This window comes from Accipiter gentilis, unplaced genomic scaffold (assembly GCF_929443795.1).
Source record: "Accipiter gentilis unplaced genomic scaffold, bAccGen1.1, whole genome shotgun sequence".
Taxonomy (NCBI): domain Eukaryota; kingdom Metazoa; phylum Chordata; class Aves; order Accipitriformes; family Accipitridae; genus Astur; species Astur gentilis.
The window spans coordinates 144,629-165,148 of NW_026060989.1; the positions used below are offsets into that span (position 1 = coordinate 144,629).

A 20,520-nucleotide genomic window follows, 5' to 3' on the forward strand; every position below is an offset into this window, starting at 1 on the left:
CTAGTGATGCTATATGACCCACTCACCTCTTCATGAAGGAGAAAAGCAAATCGTGGTCTTGAGACTTAATAACTCTATCCTCTCTCTGGAAGAAATCTCCCTTGTGGCCTCGCTCGCGGGTGGACCTGGGGAAATCGAAAAGATGATACCTGGCAATCGCCAAGTCTTAGAACTAAAATCAGATGGGTATTAAAATCTGTATTTTGACCCCAGTTAACACCTCTTCCACATCAGATGACTCTTGACATCTGTCACTCAGTCAAGGCAGTGCCTGCTGCTTCACTTCACCTTGGTGGTGAGGGGTTTGGTTCCGGGTTTCGGTACCACAGCTGCGGGCCGGGGCTGGAGGAGCCGCAGGTGCGGGCAGTGAGAGGCTGATGGCGACGCCCCCTCCCTGGCAAGGGGAGGGGCTGCCGGGAGCCCAGGCAGGAGCGGAGCTGAGCAGTGACCGGGCTGCGGCTGCCCCGAGGGAGAAGGTGAGCGGGGCCGGGCACCCCTCGGAGCGCGAACGTCGGAGGCGGGGGTGGCCCGGGGGAGGTGGGGGCCGCCTGTGCCGAGGCCGGGGGGGAGCCCTGGGGGCTCACAGGGCGGCTGAGAGAACGGGCGCGCGGGGGTGGGGGGCGGGGCGCTGACAGGGCGGCTGAGAGAACGTGCGCGCGGGGATGGGGGGGGGGGGGCGCTGACAGGGCGGCTGAGAGAACGTGCGCGCAGGGGGGGGGCGCTGACAGGGCGGCTGAGAGAACGTGTGCGCGGGGATGGGGGGGGGGGCGCTGACAGGGCGGCTGAGAGAACGTGCGCGCAGGGGGGGGGCGCTGACAGGGCGGCTGAGAGAACGGGCGCGCGGGGGTGAGGGGTGGGGCGCTGACAGGGCGGCTGAGAGAACGGGCGCGCGGGGGTGGGGGCTCACCGGGCCCCGTGGCGGGGCTGCGCAGTCGGCCGGCGGGTCCCGGGGAAAGCCCCGAGGAGGACGGCGGGGTCCGTGTTGCACGCACGGAGCGGCAGCGGGGCCGCGCCGTGCCGGAGCTACCCGGAGCGGCGCTGGGGGCTCGGCGGGAACTGCCGCTGCGCCGGCGTGGGGAGGTGGGGGGGAACGGAAGCGGCGTCCCCTCGGGGTCAGGCAGCAGGGCAGGCTGCCTCCCGGGGCATGCCGGGAGCTGTAGTTTTCGCGGACTCGGCGGCCGGGCAGCAGCGTGGCTCTCGTGCGCGGTGTAGTCCTCGCGGCCCCCGGAGTCCGACCAGGTCAGACTCGGGAGCGTTGCCGGTTTCGCGTGGTTTTCCGCGGGCTTCCCGCTCCGCCCGCTCCCCGACCAGCCGTGCGGACGCGCCTCCTGGGCGCATGCGCCGTGCTTCGCGTTGGGGCAGCCCGGCGTTCGCTCGCCGGCGCAGGCGCCGTCCCCGTCCCCGGAGGTTTGTGATCTTGGGAAGCCCATGTCCTGGATAGCTGGGGTTGTGGCTTGCAAGCCTGTGACTCCCACCAAGTTCCCAACAAATTCAAACGTAGAAATTGTGCATCAGCCCTCCTCGCCCCCTCCGAGCTGGTCTGTTCTCTGTGGTCACCATTAGTAGCCTCGGTTTCCCACCTGTGGTTCTCCACAAACCCAGAGCCTCGCAGCTCCATGCTGAAGGGAGTGGGGAGCTACACACGGAGAAGGCAGAGGCCCGAGTTTGTCTTTTGGGGATGAGAAGTGGGGAGGAACTGCCGTAAATGGGACGTATCCCTGCTTGAGACATGGCTGTTTCAGCTGTGCACATGGAAAAACCTCAGATACGTTGCATCTAGCCCTGCCTTCCATTGACCCCAGGAGAACTGGCCTCCTGTGTCCCCCAAGTTTATTTACTTCCTGCTGCAGTGAAGTGGCTATTTTTCTTCTTTTCTCTGAGGATTTTGTGGATCTGGGCGTGGGAAGGAGTGCCTTAATGCTGGCTTTCTCAGCCTGCTTCTGGGAAGCCAGGCATATCTGCAGATTAGAGCCGGGGGAGTGGCCCAGACGCCTTTTATTCCTCGGAGGGCAGTGGATTTGGGGAGTTAGAGCAAGGCATGCCTGGATGTTGGTCTCCCTGAGGGGGAGGGGGTTTACAGCCAGATGACTGAAGAGCCTCCCCCAATCACTCCTGGGGAAAGAGTTGGGGGGTGGCTTTTAATGTACCCACGGTATCGATGTGGCAGGTGAGCATACACCCCCCTCTTGGCTGGGGGATCTTATGTGGACGCCTGCTGAGCCAGGGCTGGAAGCCCCTCTGCACACCCTGGAGGAGCTGGGTGCAGACTGGGGACGTGAGGGCAGTCGTGACATGGACACAGAACGGCAGAGAGTCCTGCTCTTTCAGCAGTTAACGGTGCTACCGCGTGGTCAAAATCTCAAGTGCACCCGTCCAACCGTGCATTCTCTTTCCTGGGGTTTGTTTGTGGGACAAATAAACTGCCCAGCACTAGATGAGAAGGTTGTCTGCACTCCACCTCAAATCAGGTGCATCACCTCTCCGTCAGGAAAGAAGTATGGGGCTGGGCATAAAAGGAACAGTAACTCCAACGTTGGGATTCTTTTTGGCTCTGGGCACAGAGCAGGTAACCACAGCGATACAGAGAGGGAAGGAGGTGCTGATGGGTTTGTACCTTGGACTTACACTGTAGAGGATGATCTGTTCAGGACATCCATGTCATAGAGTAGCTATTGCATGATTTATACTCGTAATCAGGTTCCTACTTGATAGCCTTAACTTTGCGTGGCTTGCGTATTGAACTTTGCAGTAGTTTGTTTGTTTTTACATTTCCTTAAGGTCTAGGCAAAGGTTTAGAAAGTTAGCAGACTTAAGGATAAGTATTTATTACTTTGTCCTGCCACGTTGCCATTTGAAACCTGTTCTGAGTGTTGGTGGTATTCAAGAAATTGGCCGAGATTTCGAGGGTGAATCTGTATCTTTAGGTGTACTGAGCAGAAAAGTACAATGGATCTTTTTAGTTGCCAGATAGCTTTCTTTATCCAGGCGGTCAATTTGTCAAGATCAGGCTGCAGTGTCCAGGGGGCCGGTGAGGGAAGGTTGGTGTTCAAGCTTCTCATTCCTATCAGCGGTGACTCCGCTTGCACCACTAAGTGGTGCTGTGTACATACGCTTAATTAAATCGGGAGCTGCCTGTGCCTGCCTGCTTGTGCAGTTCGGAGTGGTCATTTTAGAGAAGATGTTCTTTTGGCTGCATTTGTTCTCCTGTGATACAAAAACTTGACAGCGATTGGGGGCAACTACTACTTTAGGAGGATTTCTATGAAGTAAGAAATTGCTGGTTTTATTTTGTCATGATGGGCAAAACAATAACTGATTCAGAATCACGTCCACTGCAGCTTATGCTTCCGTAACACACCACTCAACTGATTTCTATGCGTAAATGTCTTTGGAGAGGAATCACAGGTGCCTGCTGTGACTATAGGGACAAGCAGTATGGGCTCACAGGAACAGAACATGCTTTGCCTTCCCATCACCAGAAGAAAGAGAGAAAGAGGTGAAGAAGGGTGCTCAGGAGCAAGAGGCTGCAAGGAAGTTGCTGTACATGATCCTTTTGCCTTGCTTTATCTGACAGAAAAGCTGCCTTCTGCTAGTTGGGTCTTGGCTTGAAAGACAAGGGGGAAGAGACTCCCGCCCCTCTCCCAGGGAGTGTGCTACTTTTGACTGGCTTGTTCTGACTATGTGATCTGCAATTACAATATTTAGGTTGCGTGCTGACAGTCTATACCACTGACTCCCTGAATGGTTTTTCATTTCTGTCCCCGCTTCCTTCTCCAGCTTTTTTCAATATATCAATTTAAAAAAAGAAAAAAATTAATAAAAATTTAACCTTACATGAACATCATGCGTTGGCTTTGGCCCCAAACACTTTATTTCCTAGAAATAAGTTGAGTCTTTTCATCAGAATATGTAAAAGATTTCTAGCCACTGTAGTACTATTGTATTGTTTGTTTTTTTAAATAAGATTCTGTCCAGGTTCCAGCATGTGCACTAAATTTCTACTGCAGTAGAAGAGAGTCTTAAGCTGAAGAGAGATTTCATGCTTGGGAGAGAAAAAGAGCAGATCTTGACTCAAAAGTAACTTTTCCAAGGGAAAGGTAAACTCTTTTGTTTCTTTGGGGATTTTTATTCTGATAGCACAAGCATCTTGTTCTCTCAGGATTTTGTAATCTCTGGGAAAAAAAACCTTGGTGTTGTGTCACTTTCCTCCTTCCCTGGTTGTGTTTTTTTCACTCCTTTCAGAGGAAGTGCTAATACTGTTATAATTTAGGAAGACATTTTTAACTTGTGACTCGGAGGTCTGCAGACATCACTGTAAAGACAGTTTCTGTGCATCCAAATGCTGTTAATCCCTTAAAATACGAAATGAAAGATGTGTAACTTGGAGCTGAGAGGTCAGATTATTCCAGATGGGTCTGGTTTACTTTGCATTCAGTGTTCCTGTAGCCTGTTGCTTTGGAAGGTGCAGGTAATAAGCTTTTCAATTGAATAAATGAGCGGTAGTGGTTTTTTGTTTTCCTCCCCTAGAAATGTAGTGCTTGATCAGACTGCACTGACCTGTAGAAGTTGGGGGCACTGTGGTGTTCTCCAGAATGCTACTTGGGCTGCCACTACAAGTAGGTCATTTAAAATAGTAACCTTAGACCTTAAAAACACCTAAAAACTTCACGATGCTTAAAGTATAGAGCAGAGTAGTGACCAGGTTAAAGTAACTTCATGCTTATGACATGCACAGCGATGGTTCCTTTCAGGTTTTTTGGTGTTGGTTTTTTTTTTTTTTTTTTCTTCTTCTTTAAGATGGCACTGGTTGCAGTGATCTTCAGTTTTACGACACAGCTAACTGTCTTAGTATGGATATGGTTCCTTTCTGCCTACTATTTCCGTTTACTGGCAGACATAGTTAAGATAGCTCTTTGGAGTTGTGGAGTGCGCGTGTGTGTATAGATATATGTGTGTGTGTGAATGTGTCTGAAAATAATAAGACCTAAAGTCCCCTCCCCACATCATTAGCTTTCGCTGCCCTGTATTTCAGTGTTACCAAGATTTTAAAGTGACCCAAGTATTGCTGTTGCAAATGTTTCCATGTTTGTCTAACTATTGTGATGACATAAATAAAAAGAAAAAAATCAAAACACTAAATGTTTTATTACTTGCCCTATAACTATATAGGTGTTCCCTGTCTAATATCGATTTCTTTTTTCAGGATTCACTGTATTTATTTTTTTTTTTTACCCTATGAAACGGAAAGATTTCTGGCTTACTGTTGGCTTTTGATAGACGTTTTATCCTTGGGGAATTGCCCACCAATTACTTCATAGAGTTTGGAATTTAACTGAAGGACATTTTGCATGCCCGTGTACAAGTATTGGTGCTAACAAGCCACCATACGGTTCATGTTGATAGCTTTATGGATACTTAAAGGTAGGCAATAGTCTTATTTTTTAATAATGCTTAACCTTTTTCTCTTTGGCAAGAACAAGCAAGTCTGCCTGGTTTTGTAGGACTTGCAGCTTTTCCTTAACATCAGACTTTAAAAAGGGGAGAACCAGTAGTATCAGGTATGCAGTTAGGATGGTGATTTTTAAAATACTAAGCTGCGTAACAGTCTCGGGAAGAACATGTGTGACTGGGCGTGAGAGTCTGTGGTACAGCATTACTAACCTTTGCTAAAAAAAGTTTTGAAGAATGAAGCATTTGCTTTATGAACAGTACTTGAGGACGAATTCTGATGCTGCTAAAGTTGATTGAAAAATAGGCACTGATTTCAGTGATGATGCAGGTGTGGTTTCTGTTCATGCCTTAAATCTGAAAAGAAGAGAAGAGAAACCTCCATTTGAAGGAGGATTTTGTATGAAGGGTAATCAAACCAGTAACCTGCTTTAAGAACGACTTTAACATATTTGGAGCATCGGTTAAAGGCAAATAAGTAAGGTTTATCATATCCTCCTACCTAAGCTGTGACTATTGAATACAGTCAGCAGTCCACCTCAGAACTTGTTGGTGTGCAACTGCAACGTGTTAAGTTGTAAGGCTTCACAGCCACGAGCTGACGGGCCACAGTTCTCTCCCAGCATGAAGCGCTGTAAGTTTTAGTTTCTTGCACAGCAGTGACTCTTTTCAACATTAGTAACTATACAACAGGGTAAAAGGCAAAGGCAAATTTAGTGAATAATAATGTGTCGTTATCAGAGTAGCTGTTTGCATTTCACCGTGATGCAGATGCTTTCTATAGCAGTTGTGTTGGCACATGTCTTAGAATTCGGTTAATCCTCTCCTGAACTCATGTAAACTTTTGGCTTCAACTGCATCACTGACAATATGTTTCACAATAGAATAATTATTTCCCTTAAAAAAAAAAAAGGGGGGGGGGAGGGAATAGGAAGAAGGGGTGGAGGAAGTGGGTATAAAAAAATCTGTTGTCTGCCAGTGCTGTGGGCTGCTCACTCATTTTTCTGTAGAACTCCTGGGGTTTTTTTTGTTGTTGTTGTTTTTCTACCTTAGCCTATTAGCCTATCCTCTGCACCTTTGGTCATTTCCTGAAGTTTGTCTGTAGTTTCCTATATTAGTAGGTAAATGTATCTTTTTTACTTTACAGAGTTTTGATAGTTTTTTAAATTATACAAGTAATTTAAATCTTGGAACAAATGTCTTTGCTTATTGATTTTTGTGAGTAGCTGCAAAAATCTTATGTATTAGTTGCCCCTTTTAAAATTAAAATAAAAATGAATGCTATGCAAGAAATAGGTTGCAAGTAACTGTTAGGGTCTTACTACTGCTCGCTGTTGAGAGATCGTGGGAGGTGCAGAGAATTTGTGTTAAAAGTTACGGGCATTTTTCAAGATAGTTTTCCAGGTCTGAGGCGTGCTGAAATATCTTTTTCCTATGATAGTGTGTTTAGTTTCGTTGACTTCAGCGGAACACACAGAATACATTGACTTAAACTAGCTGAGAATCTGATGATAAGGTTTTATACTCTACCTAACATAGTGTTGTGATGACCTGTCCTCCAAACTCAAAATTATGTTTGATGATCGTAACAGGAGGCCGGATCTTTGATCTGGAAATTATGCTGATAGCGACATTACAGAATCCAGGCTTGTAACTTCACTGGTTTCTTGCAGCCCCTCAAGTTCATGAAGGACAATTAAGACCCATTCTCTTTTGTTCTTGTGCTATGATCAGGGATGGAAGTATGACATTGTCAGTTGTAAGAAGTGGCTTAACTGCTGTTGGAGTCTGCTTTTATGCCTGAAAAACCTGTTGATTTGCATGGGTTTGCACAGCTTATGCTAATGATGTGGCTGGAATGAGACAGGATCTTGTGTAGTCTGCAAGGGCTGTATATGGTCCTGGTTTATAGCTGGGTGGGAGGGATTGGTTCAAGTTACTTCTGATTTGCCCTATTTAATATCTTAAATAGGAGTGAACAGGGTGATTGGAACGGTTTCATTTTTACAAGAGGACATTTATAAATCGGTTTTTATCCTGTGTTAGAATTAAGATGTGTATTTACTGGAGACAAGGAGTCTAGCCTGAACACTGAAACACCTCCATTTTGGGCACACTATTGGAACTTTTTTAAAATTTTCAAATCATAACAGTCTGTCAGTTTATGCTTGTTGAGTCTGAGACATTACATGATGCCCTTTGAACAGGTAAATATTGCTAGTACTTGATACTTGGTTTGTAGACTGTACCTTTTGTATGTTCTGAAATCACATATAAATAACTTCTGTTGTTTCCCTTTCATTTATAGAAGCTCTGTTCATCAAACCATATAAGCACATACCTAAATTCAGTGTTAAACTTCCTGAATTGCTCTAAACTATTGTGTTGCTGTAAACTGTTTTGGCTGATAAACCTAAGCGGTCAGCTTGGTATTCCTACGTGTATATGTGATTAAGATGCAATAGGTCGGAACAAGTTACCAGGCAACTGCATGCTCCAGCTGCATAGGAGACACAAAGCAGCTGGCCCGTTCCTTGTAATCAGTGGGAAAGTACAGATTCTCCTGTGACCTCGGTCACTCTTGTCTAACATATTAGATAAGAGTATTTTGATACTCCTCTCGCAGTGGGAGAAACACTGCTTGTGTCTGTGCAGTGTGTGAAAATCACTTTACCAAGACGCTTTTATTTCTAAAACCCTTGGGGAAAAAAACCTCGAAACGGAATTTAAAAACTTTTTTAATCCAAGGCAAACGTCAGGATTCTCATTCTTACAAAGTATTTTACAATTGTGTAACCTTGTAGACTGTACGGAGAATGAGGATCTTGCATGTGACATACTCAAAAGTTTCATTTTCGGTGTTCTACACGCTTCTACTGATCGCAGTGCCTTTGTTTCCTAACAGCAAGTGGCAACAGACAATGCGTATGGGTCTCAAGGCCCTGTGGAACAGAGAAGGTAGTTTGCCAGTGTTCTTACTGCTGTTGCAGACATTGTTTCAGTGGACTGAAAGTGGCACGTTCCAAGTACCTTTTCCTACCATTGCTGCGTATTTTATTTTTTTTTTTTTTTAATCCAGAAGAATGTTTCTGTACTTCCCTTCCCTATAGGTGCATGTTGATTTACATTGCATGCTATTGCAGTGTTCTTAGTCTACCAGTTACAGATTACTCCTTTCAGTTCTTGTGCATTTCTGAATGTGTATCTACCTATACACCTACTAAACTCACATTTCTTCAGACATGATATGCAACTGCTACGGAAGTCAGCTATTGTGCTAGTTATGGTGTTTACCCCGTCAGTTGTTTTACTATCTAATAAGTACCTGATGACAGAGAAGGGGAGTGTCAGAAAATAGACCAGTCAGGTCAGGCTTTATGTTAGAAATGGTTTTCATAAGATTTAAGAGAACGCAATTTTGGCATAAGGATTTACATACCGCTCCCGGTGTTCTGTTGGGCTGACGGTGTTCTGTTGGGCTGACGTTTTGCAAGAAGCTGAGGTGTTTAACTTTCAGAAGCTGTTTATGTAAATTGGCTTACCTATGAGTACTCTCCTTCAGCTGTGTGTAACGAAGAAATAAATGTGCATCTCTAGACATGTGCATATGCAGATATAATTGTAAGTGCAGAGCTGGGGATGATGCTTGTGTTTGAGGGTAGAAATACGGAGAGGGACAGCAGTGGGGAAAGAAGAACCTTTGAAGATAGTCTAGTGTTGCTCTCATTCTAGAGGTGAATGATCAACTTTCTGTACCATTCTTGACAAACGCTTGCCTAATTTATTCTTAAACATTTCCTGTAATTGTTACTACTGTTGCAAAGATTGCCACATACCCTAAGTTTTTCAGGTTGTAATTTGAGCCCCATGATTCCGTGTAACTGTGTGCAGTGGATGCACACAAAAGTTCTTCCTTACAGCTACCTTTTAGAGTTTAAACATTGTTATTTCTCTTCAGTATTGCCCTTTCCAGGTTAAGCAGCTGTTTTTCAATTTATGCTTTGAAGTCAGACTCCTGTACATCGTTGAGCACCCTCTTGGACTTACTGTAGACCCTCACCAGTTATACTACACCCTTCTTGAAAAGCAGTACATCATCTGGAGGGTTCAGCAGCTAATCCGTGCAAATGTAGCGTGGCAGAAATAATGCTTGGACGTACTAACTCAAGTGTGATGTGTGAGGAGGAATCACTGGGCCTTTTGATTAGCAAGAAACGGTACGTAAAAACTAGGTGACAGAAATAGGACACGCAGCTGGCATCCTGGTCTTCAAGCTTGCAGTGCAGCTCCGTGGGCTTTGGCTGACTACAGAAGAGCATGAGGCACAGGAGAGAACTGCTGCTGGATCTTAGTGAAAGGATGGTAAGTCATTTGGAGAGAGGTTTTCAAAGCCAGGAATTCAAGTCAGGTGCCCGATTCCAGATTGCCTGTGACATCCCTGTGTACTTCCCTCGCTTGTCTAACTTTGTGTTGTATATTGTCTAGCAGCTTTTCTTTCAAAGTTAACAAAGCTACACTTGTGTGATAGGTGATGTAATGATCTCATAATAATAGGCAAAATCCAAGTCACAGAAAATGCCAGCATTTGAAAGAGAGCCCTGATAAATTGCTAGTGCCTTATACCACTGCCACTTACCAGGCCTTCCATGTTAGAGCTGTCTTAATCATTGATGCTGTTTCCTCAGACTTGGAGCTGTAATATCTGCTTCTTGTTTCAGGGTATGTTATGAAGTTGCTGATGGCACTGCCTTAGCTCTTTGGCTAAGAAGAATAGCAAATAATTTGTGGATTATCCGTAGAAGCAGCAGCCAAACAGCATTCTCTTCCAATCAATAGGGAAGAAAGCTGCTGCACGGGTTTGTCTGGGTTCCCTCATACCAAAGGTCTTTCTCACATTTATTGATCCTTTTATATTTTCCAACTTGTTCAGGGTCAGCTGATGACCGGAGGGAACTGTCACATCTTTGAAAAGTGCTTGTAACTGTGAAAAGAGGTTTGTTGACTTCCTCACGTGATAAGTAGATATTGAAGAAATTGCATGTTGCTCGTTTCTTAAGTCAGAGACGGGAATTGGATAGATGCTGTGTTAATAGAAAATAAAATACAGCTGGGCCCCTTGAGACAGAAATGTAGTGATGAAATCGTGTCATATTATCACAGGGACGTAGTGACTGTTTTCTGAACTAACAAACAGATCCTAGGCAAAAAGACTGTTTGTTCCAAGTAATTCTGGTCAGTCTCCCAAGGCAGCGGATCTGCTTTGCAAATGAGAAAAAGTGGACCTAAATGTTGAAACAGGAAGGGCTATTTTTCTTCCCCAGTTCAAAATGGGCACAGCAGAGCCTGTATAGTATTCAAATTAGTAGCAGCTCCTTCGCCTGCTTGTTAGCAGACAGAGCAGAATCTGTACTTTCTCCTGTATGGCTCTTGAATGAAAATTGGTTGAACTCATTTGCTTGGTGGAAAAAAAAGGTGGGATGTTGGATCAAGTGCAACTGTAGCAAATACTGACCTTCCTGAAACTATTTAGAGTTTTCATGTGTTGATACTCGTTAGAAAAAACCAAAACTTGAAAAAAATCCTATAAGGATTAAGCTATAAGATTGTTTTCAGGGGAAGAAAAGGAAAAAAAAAAAAAAAAAAAAAAAAAAAAAAAAGGAAAACTAAATGGAAGATAGTTTTAGAGAAAGTAACTTTCATAGCACTTGGAGGTACCATAGCTGTCTGTAAACAGGATGTTTAAGGAAAAGATACTCGGTCTCTTTATGATTCTTTCTGTGGCCTTCTGACTGAAAAGTCTGACTGTGTGAACCCTGGTTATCTGTGTTACGGAAAACTGATGTGCTTTGCAAGCTGAGATTCTTCTGCAACAGAGCAAAGTAGGACAGACATGGTCTTGTGGTTTGGGTTACTATCCTGTGACGTGCCAAAAGAGGTCAGAAACTGTTTTAAGAGACTCTGGTGTCAGGGCAGAGGTTTCTGGGGAGATTGGAGCTCAGCCCATCAGCTCAGCTCACCCCGGGGGTGCGGGGCTGTGCGGAGGTGGCGACTGCCGTCAGGTGAGGGTTTCCTCGGGCAGCGCCGGGCTGCGGCTGTGTGCGGAGGCGGCGGGAAGAGAGGGAGGGCGAGCGGCTGGATGGGGTGAGGGGGGCCGGCGGGCAGGGGCCTGGCCTGGGCCGGGCCGGGCCGAGCCGGGCCGGCGGGCAGGGGCCTGTCCTGGGCCGGGCCGAGCCGGGCCGGCGGGCAGGGGCCTGTCCTGGGCCGGGCCGGGCCGGGCCGGCGGGCAGGGGCCTGGCCTTCTCCGGGCCGGGCCGGGCCGGGCCCGCGGGCAGGGGCCTGGCCTTGGCCGGGCCGGGCCGGGCCGGGCCCGCGGGCAGGGGCCTGGCCTTGGCCGGGCCGAGCCGAGCAGGGCCGAGCCGGCAGGCAGGGGCCTGGCCTTGTCCGGGCCTGGCCTCGGCCGGGCAGGGGCCTGGCCTCGGCCGGGCAGGGGCCTGGCCTCGGGCGGGCCGGGGCCTGGCCTCGGCCGGGCAGGGGCCTGGCCTCGGCCGGGCCTTGGCCGGGCCGGGCCGAGCCGGCGGGCAGGGGCCTGGTCTTGGTCGGGCCGGGCCGGCCGGCAGGGGCCTGGCCTTGGCCGGGCCGGGCCGGGCCGGCCGGCAGGGGCCTGGCCTTGGCCGGGCCGGGCCGAGCCGGCCGGCAGGGGCCTGGCCTGCTCCGGGCCGGGCCGGGCCGAGCCGGCGGGCAGGGGCCTGGCCTTGGCCGGGCCGGGCCGAGCCGGCCGGCAGGGGCCTGGCCTGCTCCGGGCCGGGCCGAGCAGGGCCGAGCCGGCGGGCAGGGGCCGGGCCGAGCAGGGCCGAGCCGGCGGGCAGGGGCCTGGCCTTGGCCGGGCCGGGCCGGCGGGCAGGGGCCTGGCCTTGTCCGGGCCGGGCCGGCGGGCAGGGGCCTGGCCTTGTCCGGGCCGAGCCGCGCCGAGTCGGCGGGCAGGAGCCTGGCCTCGGCCGGGCCGGGCCGAGCCGGCGGGTCAGCGGCCTGGCCTTGTCCGGGCCGGGCCGGGCCGGCGGGCAGGGGCTGGCCTTGTCCGGGCCGAGCCGGGCCGGGCCGAGCCGGCGGGCAGGGGCCTGGCCTTGGCCGAGCCGGGCCGAGCCGGCGGGCAGGGGCCTGGCCTTGGCCGGGCCGGGCCGAGCCGGGCCGAGCCGGCGGGCAGGGGCCTGGCCTTGGCCGGGCCGGGCCGAGCCGGGCCGAGCCGGCGGGCAGGGGCCTGGCCTTGGCCGGGCCGGGCCGAGCCGGGCCGAGCCGGCGGGCAGGGGCCTGGCCTTGGCCGGGCCGGGCCGAGCCGGGCCGAGCCGGCGGGCAGGGGCCTGGCCTTGGCCGGGCCGGGCCGAGCCGGGCCGAGCCGGCGGGCAGGGGCCTGGCCTTGGCCGGGCCGAGCCGGGCCGAGCCGGCGGGCAGGGGCCTGGCCTTGGCAGGGCCGGGCCGGGCCGAGCCGGCGGGCAGGGGCCTGGCCTTGGCAGGGCCGGGCCGGGCCGAGCCGGCGGGCAGGGGCCTGGCCTTGGCAGAGCCGGGCCGGGCCGAGCCGGCGGGCAGGGGCCTGGCCTTGGCAGAGCCGGGCCGGGCCGAGCCGGCGGGCAGGGGCCTGGCCTTGGCCGGGCCGGGCCGAGCCGGCGGGCAGGGGCCTGGCCTTGGCCGGGCCGGGCCGAGCCGGCGGGCAGGGGCCTGGCCGTGGCCGGGCCGGGCCGAGCCGGCGGGCAGGGGCCTGGCCGTGGCCGGGCCGGGCCGAGCCGGCGGGCAGGGGCCTGGCCGTGGCCGGGCCGGGCCGAGCCGGCGGGCAGGGGCCTGGCCTTGGCCGGGCCGGGCCGAGCCGGCGGGCAGGGGCCTGGCCTTGGCCGGGCCGGGCCGAGCCGGCGGGCAGGGGCCTGGCCTTGGCCGGGCCGGGCCGAGCCGGCGGGCAGGGGCCTGGCCTTGGCCGGGCCGGGCCGAGCCGGCGGGCAGGGGCCTGGCCTTGGCCGGGCCGGGCCGAGCCGGCGGGCAGGGGCCTGGCCTTGGCCGGGCCGGGCCGAGCCGGCGGGCAGGGGCCTGGCCTTGGCCGGGCCGGGCCGAGCCGGCGGGCAGGGGCCTGGCCTCGGCCGGGCCTTGGCCGGGCCGGGCCGAGCCGGCGGGCAGGGGCCTGGCCTCGGCCGGGCCTTGGCCGGGCCGGGCCGAGCCGGCGGGCAGGGGCCTGGCCTCGGCCGGGCAGGGGCCTGGCCTCGCCGGGCCTTGGCCGGGCCGGGCCGAGCCGGCGGGCAGGGGCCTGGCCTTGGCCGGGCAGGGGCCTGGCCTCGGCCGGGCCTTGGCCGGGCCGGGCCGAGCCGGCCGGCAGGGGCCTGGCCTTGGCCGGGCAGGGGCCTGGCCTCGGCCGGGCCTTGGCCGGGCCGGGCCGAGCCGGCGGGCAGGGGCCTGGCCTGCTCCGGGCCGGGCCGAGCAGGGCCGAGCCGGCGGGCAGGGGCCTGGCCTTGTCCGGGCCGGGCCGGCGGGCAGGGGCCTGGCCTTGTCCGGGCCGAGCCGTGCCGAGTCGGCGGGCAGGAGCCTGGTCTCGGCCGGGCCGGGCCGAGCCGGCGGGCAGGGGCCTGGCCTCGGCCGGGCCGGGCCGAGCCGGCGGGCAGGGGCCTGGCCTCGGCCGGGCCGGGCCGAGCCGGCGGGCAGGGGCCTGGCCTCGGCCGGGCCGGGCCGAGCCGGCGGGCAGGGGCCTGGCCTCGGCCGGGCCGGGCCGAGCCGGCGGGCAGGGGCCTGGCCTCGGCCGGGCCGGGCCGAGCCGGCGGGCACGGGCCTGGCCTCGGCCGGGCCGGGCCGGGCCGAGCCGGCGGGCAGGGGCCTGGCCTCGGCCGGGCCGGGCTGGGCCGAGCCGGCGGGCAGGGGCCTGGCCTTGGCCGGGCCGGGCCGAGCCGGGCCGAGCCGGCGGGCAGGGGCCTGGCCTTGGCCGGGCCGGGCCGAGCCGGGCCGAGCCGGCGGGCAGGGGCCTGGCCTTGGCCGGGCCGAGCCGGGCCGAGCCGGCGGGCAGGGGCCTGGCCTTGGCAGGGCCGGGCCGGGCCGAGCCGGCGGGCAGGGGCCTGGCCTTGGCAGGGCCGGGCCGGGCCGAGCCGGCGGGCAGGGGCCTGGCCTTGGCAGGGCCGGGCCGGGCCGAGCCGGCGGGCAGGGGCCTGGCCTTGGCCGAGCCGGGCCGGGCCGAGCCGGCGGGCAGGGGCCTGGCCTTGGCCGGGCCGGGCCGAGCCGGCGGGCAGGGGCCTGGCCTTGGCCGGGCCGGGCCGAGCCGGCGGGCAGGGGCCTGGCCGTGGCCGGGCCGGGCCGAGCCGGCGGGCAGGGGCCTGGCCGTGGCCGGGCCGGGCCGAGCCGGCGGGCAGGGGCCTGGCCGTGGCCGGGCCGGGCCGAGCCGGCGGGCAGGGGCCTGGCCTTGGCCGGGCCGGGCCGAGCCGGCGGGCAGGGGCCTGGCCTTGGCCGGGCCGGGCCGAGCCGGCGGGCAGGGGCCTGGCCTTGGCCGGGCCGGGCCGAGCCGGCGGGCAGGGGCCTGGCCTTGGCCGGGCCGGCCCGAGCCGGCGGGCAGGGGCCTGGCCTTGGCCGGGCCGGGCCGAGCCGGCGGGCAGGGGCCTGGCCTCGGCCGCGCCGGGCCGAGCCGGCGGGCAGGGGCCTGGCCTCGGCCGGGCAGGGGCCTGGCCTCGGCCGGGCCTTGGCCGGGCCGGGCCGAGCCGGCGGGCAGGGGCCTGGCCTTGGCCGGGCAGGGGCCTGGCCTCGGCCGGGCCTTGGCCGGGCCGGGCCGAGCCGGCCGGCAGGGGCCTGGCCTTGGCCGGGCAGGGGCCTGGGCTGGGCCGGGCCTTGGCCGGGCCGGGCCGAGCCGGCGGGCAGGGGCCTGGCCTGCTCCGGGCCGGGCCGAGCAGGGCCGAGCCGGCGGGCAGGGGCCTGGCCTTGTCCGGGCCGGGCCGGCGGGCAGGGGCCTGGCCTTGTCCGGGCCGAGCCGTGCCGAGTCGGCGGGCAGGAGCCTGGTCTCGGCCGGGCCGGGCCGAGCCGGCGGGCAGGGGCCTGGCCTCGGCCGGGCCGGGCCGAGCCGGCGGGCAGGGGCCTGGCCTCGGCCGGGCCGGGCCGAGCCGGCGGGCAGGGGCCTGGCCTCGGCCGGGCCGGGCCGAGCCGGCGGGCAGGGGCCTGGCCTCGGCCGGGCCGGGCCGAGCCGGCGGGCAGGGGCCTGGCCTCGGCCGGGCCGGGCCGAGCCGGCGGGCACGGGCCTGGCCTCGGCCGGGCCGGGCCGGGCCGAGCCGGCGGGCAGGGGCCTGGCCTCGGCCGGGCCGGGCTGGGCCGAGCCGGCGGGCAGGGGCCTGGCCTCGGCCGGGCCGGGCTGGGCCGGGCCGGCGGGCAGGGGCCTGGCCTTGTCCGGGCCGAGCCGCGCCGAGTCGGCGGGCAGGGGCCTGGCCTCGGCCGGGCCGGGCCGAGCCGGCGGGCAGGGGCCTGGCCTCGGCCGGGCCGGGCCGGCGGGCAGGGGCTGGCCTTGTCCGGGCCGAGCCGGGCCGAGCCGGCGGGCAGGGGCCTGGCCTTGGCCGGGCCGGGCCGAGCCGGGCCGAGCCGGCGGGCAGGGGCCTGGCCTTGGCCGGGCCGGGCCGAGCCGGGCCGAGCCGGCGGGCAGGGGCCTGGCCTTGGCCGGGCCGGGCCGAGCCGGGCCGAGCCGGCGGGCAGGGGCCTGGCCTTGGCCGGGCCGGGCCGAGCCGGGCCGAGCCGGCGGGCAGGGGCCTGGCCTTGGCCGGGCCGGGCCGAGCCGGGCCGAGCCGGCGGGCAGGGGCCTGGCCTTGGCCGGGCCGGGCCGAGCCGGGCCGAGCCGGCGGGCAGGGGCCTGGCCTTGGCCGGGCCGGGCCAGGCCGAGCCGGCGGGCAGGGGCCTGGCCTTGGCAGGGCCGGGCCAGGCCGAGCCGGCGGGCAGGGGCCTGGCCTTGGCAGGGCCGGGCCGGGCCGAGCCGGCGGGCAGGGGCCTGGCCTTGGCCGGGCCGGGCCGAACCGGCGGGCAGGGGCCTGGCCTTGGCCGGGCAGGGGCCTGGCCTCGGCCGGGCCTTGGCCGGGCCAGGCCGAGCCGGCGGGCAGGGGCCTGGCCTTGGCCGGGCTGGGGCCGGGCCGAGCCGGCGGGCAGGGGCCGGGCCGGCGGGCAGGGGCCGAGCCGGCGGGCAGGGGCCTGGCCTTGGCCGGGCCGGGCCGGCGGGCAGGGGCCGAGCCGGCGGGCAGGGGCCTGGCCTTGGCCGGGCCGGGCCGGCGGGCAGGGGCCGAGCCGGCGGGCAGGGGCCTGGCCTTGGCCAGGCCGGGCCGAGCCGGCGGGCAGGGGCCGGGCCTGGTCTTGGCCGGGCAGGGGCCTGGTCTTGGCCGGGCAGGGGCCTGGCCTGGGCCGGGCCGGGCCTGGCCTGGGCCGGGCAGGGGCCTGGCCTCGGCCGGGCCTTGGCCGGGCCGGGCCGAGCCGGCGGGCAGGGGCCTGGTCTTGGTCGGGCCGAGCCGGCGGGCAGGGGCCTGGTCTTGGTCGGGCCGGGCCGGGCCGAGCCGGCGGGCACGGGCCTGGCCTCGGCCGGGCCGGGCCGGGCCGAGCCGGCGGGCAGGGGCCTGGCCTCGGCCGGGCCGGGCCGGGCCGAGCCGGCGGGCAGGGGCCTGGCCTCGGCCGGGCCGGGCCGGGCCGAGCCGGCGGGCAGGGGCCTGGCCTCGGCCGGGCCGGGCTGGGCCGAGCCGGCGGGCAGGGGCCTGGCCTCGGCCGGGCCGGGCTGGGCCGAGCCGGCGGGCAGGGGCCTGGCCTTGGGCGGGCAGGGGCCGGGCCTGGTCTTGGCCGGGCAGGGGCCTGGCCTGGGCCGGGCAGGGGCCTGGCCTGGGCCGGGCCGGGGCCTGGCCTTGGCCGGGCAGGGGCCTGGCCTCGGCCGGGCCTTGGCCGGGCCGGGCCGAGCCGGCGGGCAGGGGCCTGGTCTCGGTCGGGCCGGGCCGGCCGGCAGGGGCCTGGCCTGGGCCGGGCCGAGCCGGCGGGCAGGGGCCTGGCCTGGGCCGGGCCGAGCCGGCGGGCAGGGGCCTGGCCTGGGCCGGGCCGGGCCGGGCCGGCGGGCAGGGTCCTGGCTTTGTCCGGGCCGAGCCGGGCCGAGCCGGCGGGCAGGGGCCTGGCCTTGGCCGGGCTGGGGCCGGGCCGAGCCGGCGGACAGGGGCCTGGCCTTGGGCGGGCAGGGGCCGGGCCGAGCCGGCGGGCAGGGGCCTGGTCTTGGCCGGGCAGAGGCCTGGCCTGGGCCGGGCCGGGGCCTGGCCTTGGCCGGGCAGGGGCCTGGCCTCGGCCGGGCCTTGGCCGGGCCGGGCCGAGCCGGCGGGCAGGGGCCTGGTCTTGGTCGGGCCGGGCCGGCCGGCAGGGGCCTGGCCTTGGCCGGGCCGGGCCGAGCCGGCGGGCAGGGGCCTGGCCTTCTCCGGGCCGGGCCGGGCCGAGCCGGCGGGCAGGGGCCTGGCCTGCTCCGGGCCGGGCCGGGCCGAGCCGGCGGGCAGGGGCCTGGCCTGCTCCGGGCCGGGCCGGGCCGAGCCGGCGGGCAGGGGCCTGGCCTTCTCCGGGCCGGGCCGAGCAGGGCCGAGCCGGCGGGCAGGGGCCTGGCCTCGTCCGGGCCGGGCCGGCGGGCAGGGGCCTGGCCTTGTCCGGGCCGAGCCGCGCCGAGTCGGCGGGCAGGAGCCTGGTCTCGGCCGGGCCGGGCCGAGCCGGCGGGCAGGGGCCTGGCCTCGGCCGGGCCGGGCCGAGCCGGCGGGCAGGGGCCTGGCCTCTGCCGGGCCGGGCCGAGCCGGCGGGCAGGGGCCTGGCCTCGGCCGGGCCGGGCCGAGCCGGCGGGCAGGGGCCTGGCCTCGGCCGGGCAGGGGCCGGGCCGAGCCGGCGGGCAGGGGCCTGGCCTCGGCCGGGCAGGGGCCGGGCCGAGCCGGGCCGAGCCGGCGGGCAGGGGCCTGGCCTCGGCCGGGCAGGGGCCGGGCCGAGCCGGCGGGCAGGGGCCTGGCCTCGGCCGGGCAGGGGCCGGGCCGAGCCGGCGGGCAGGGGCCTGGCCTTGGCCGGGCAGGGGCCGGGCCGAGCCGGCGGGCAGGGGCCTGGCCTTGGCCGGGCAGCGGCCTGGCCTGGGCCGGGCCGGGCCGAGCCGGCGGGCAGGGGCCTGGCCTTGGCCGGGCAGGGGCCTGGCCTGGGCCGGGCCGGGCCGAGCCGGCGGGCAGGGGCCTGGCCTTGGCCGGGCAGGGGCCTGGCCTGGGCCGGGCCGGGCCGGGCAGGGGCCTGGCCTGGGCCGGGCCGGGCCGAGCCGGCGGGCAGGCCCGGGCCGGGCCGAGCCGGCGGGCAGGGGCCTGGCCTGGGCCGGGCCGGGCCGAGCCGGCGGGCAGGCCCGGGCCGGGCCGAGCCGGCGGGCAGGGGCCTGGCCTTGGCCGGGCAGGGGCCGGGCCGAGCCGGCGGGCAGGGGCCTGGCCTTGGTCGGGCAGGGGCCTGGCCTGGGTCGGGTCGGGCCGGGCCGAGCCGGCGGGCAGGGGCCTGGCCTTGGCCGGGCAGGGGCCGGGCCGAGCCGGCGGGCAGGGGCCTGGCCTTGGCCGGGCAGGGGCCGGGCTGAGCCGGCGGGCAGGGGCCTGGCCTTGGCCGGGCAGGGGCCTGGCCTGGGCCGGGCCGGGCCGGTGCCTGGCCTTGGGACAGCAGTGGGGAAAGAAGAACTTTTAAAGATAGTCTAGTGTTTCTCTCATTCTAGAGGTGAATGATCAACTTTCTGTACCATTCTTGACAAACGCTTGCCTAATTTATTCTTAAACATTTCCTGTAATTATTACTACTGTTGCAAAGATTGCCACATACCCTAAGTTTTTCAGGTTGTAATTTAAGCCCCATGATTCCGTGTAACTGTGTGCAGTGGATGCACACAAAAGTTCTTCCTTACAGCTACCTTTTACAGTTTAAACATTGTTATTTCTCTTCTGTATTGCCCTTTCTAGGTTAAGCGGCTGTTTTTCAATTTATGCTTTGAAGTCAGACTCCTGTACATCGTTGAGCACCCTCTTGGACTTACTGTAGACCCTCGCCAGTTATACTACACCCTTCTTGAAAAGCAGTACATCATCTGGAGGGTTCAGCAGCTAATCCGTGCAAATGTAGCGCGGCAGAAATAATGCTTGGACGTACTAACTCCAGTGTGATGTGTGAGGAGGAATCACTGGGCCTTTTGATTAGCAAGAAACGGTACGTAAAAACTAGGTGACAGAAATAGGACACGCAGCTGGCATCCTCGTCTTCAAGCTTACAGTGCAGCTCCGTGGGCTCTGGCTGACTAAAGAAGAGCATGAGGCACAGGAGGGAACTGCTGCTGGATCTTAGTGAAAGGATGGTAAGTCATTTGGAGAGAGGTTTTCAAAGCTGGGAATTCAAGTCGGGTGCCGGATTCCAGATTGCCTGTGACATCCCTGTGTACTTCCCTCGCTTGTCTAACTTTGTGTTGTATATTGTCTAGCAGCTTTTCTTTCAAAGTTAACAAAGCTACACTTGTGTGATAGGTGATGTAATGATCTCATAACAATAGGCAAAATCCAAGTCACAGAAAATGCCAGCATTTGAAAGAGAGCCCTGATAAATTGCTAGTGCCTTATACCACTGCCACTTACCAGGCCTTCCATGTTAGAGCTGTCTTAATCATTGATGCTGTTTCCTCAGACTTGGAGCTGTAATATCTGCTTCTTGTTTCAGGGTTTATTATGAAGTTGCTGATGGTACTGCCTTAGCCCTTTGGCTAAGAAGAATAGCAAATAATTTGTGGATTATCCGTAGAAGCAGCAGCCAAACAGCATTCTCTTCCAATCAGTAGGGAAGAAATCTGCTGCACGGGTTTGTCTGGGTTCCCTCATACCAAAGGTCTTTCTCACATTTATTGATCCTTTTATATTTTCCAACTTGTTCAGGGTCAGTTGATGACCTGAGGGAACTGTCACATCTTTGAAAAGTGCTTGTAACTGTGAAAAGAGGTTTGTTGACTTCCTCACGTGATAAGTAGACATTGAAGAAATTGCATGTTGCTCATTTCTTAAGTCAGAGACCGGAATTGGATAGATGCTGTGTTAATAG

General features: G+C 60.6%; 2 protein-coding genes across 43 annotated transcripts in view; one reads left to right on the top strand and one right to left on the bottom strand.

Moving 5' to 3' along the window:
• Nucleotides 1-20,520, bottom strand: part of LOC126037256 (uncharacterized protein DKFZp434B061-like) — a 306,771-nt gene that overhangs the window by 143,429 nt on the left and 142,822 nt on the right. Inside the window, exon 2 of one of the 27 annotated variants that reach the window (XM_049797555.1) lies at nt 27-125. The exons of the other annotated variants lie outside the window; for them this stretch is intronic. Coding sequence (XP_049653512.1) covers nt 27-125 — 99 coding nt within the window. The remainder of the gene's footprint in view (nt 1-26; nt 126-20,520) is intronic. 27 annotated transcript variants of the gene reach the window in all.
• Nucleotides 1-20,520, top strand: part of LOC126037255 (electroneutral sodium bicarbonate exchanger 1-like) — a 126,871-nt gene that overhangs the window by 54,441 nt on the left and 51,910 nt on the right. The window lies entirely within an intron of this gene.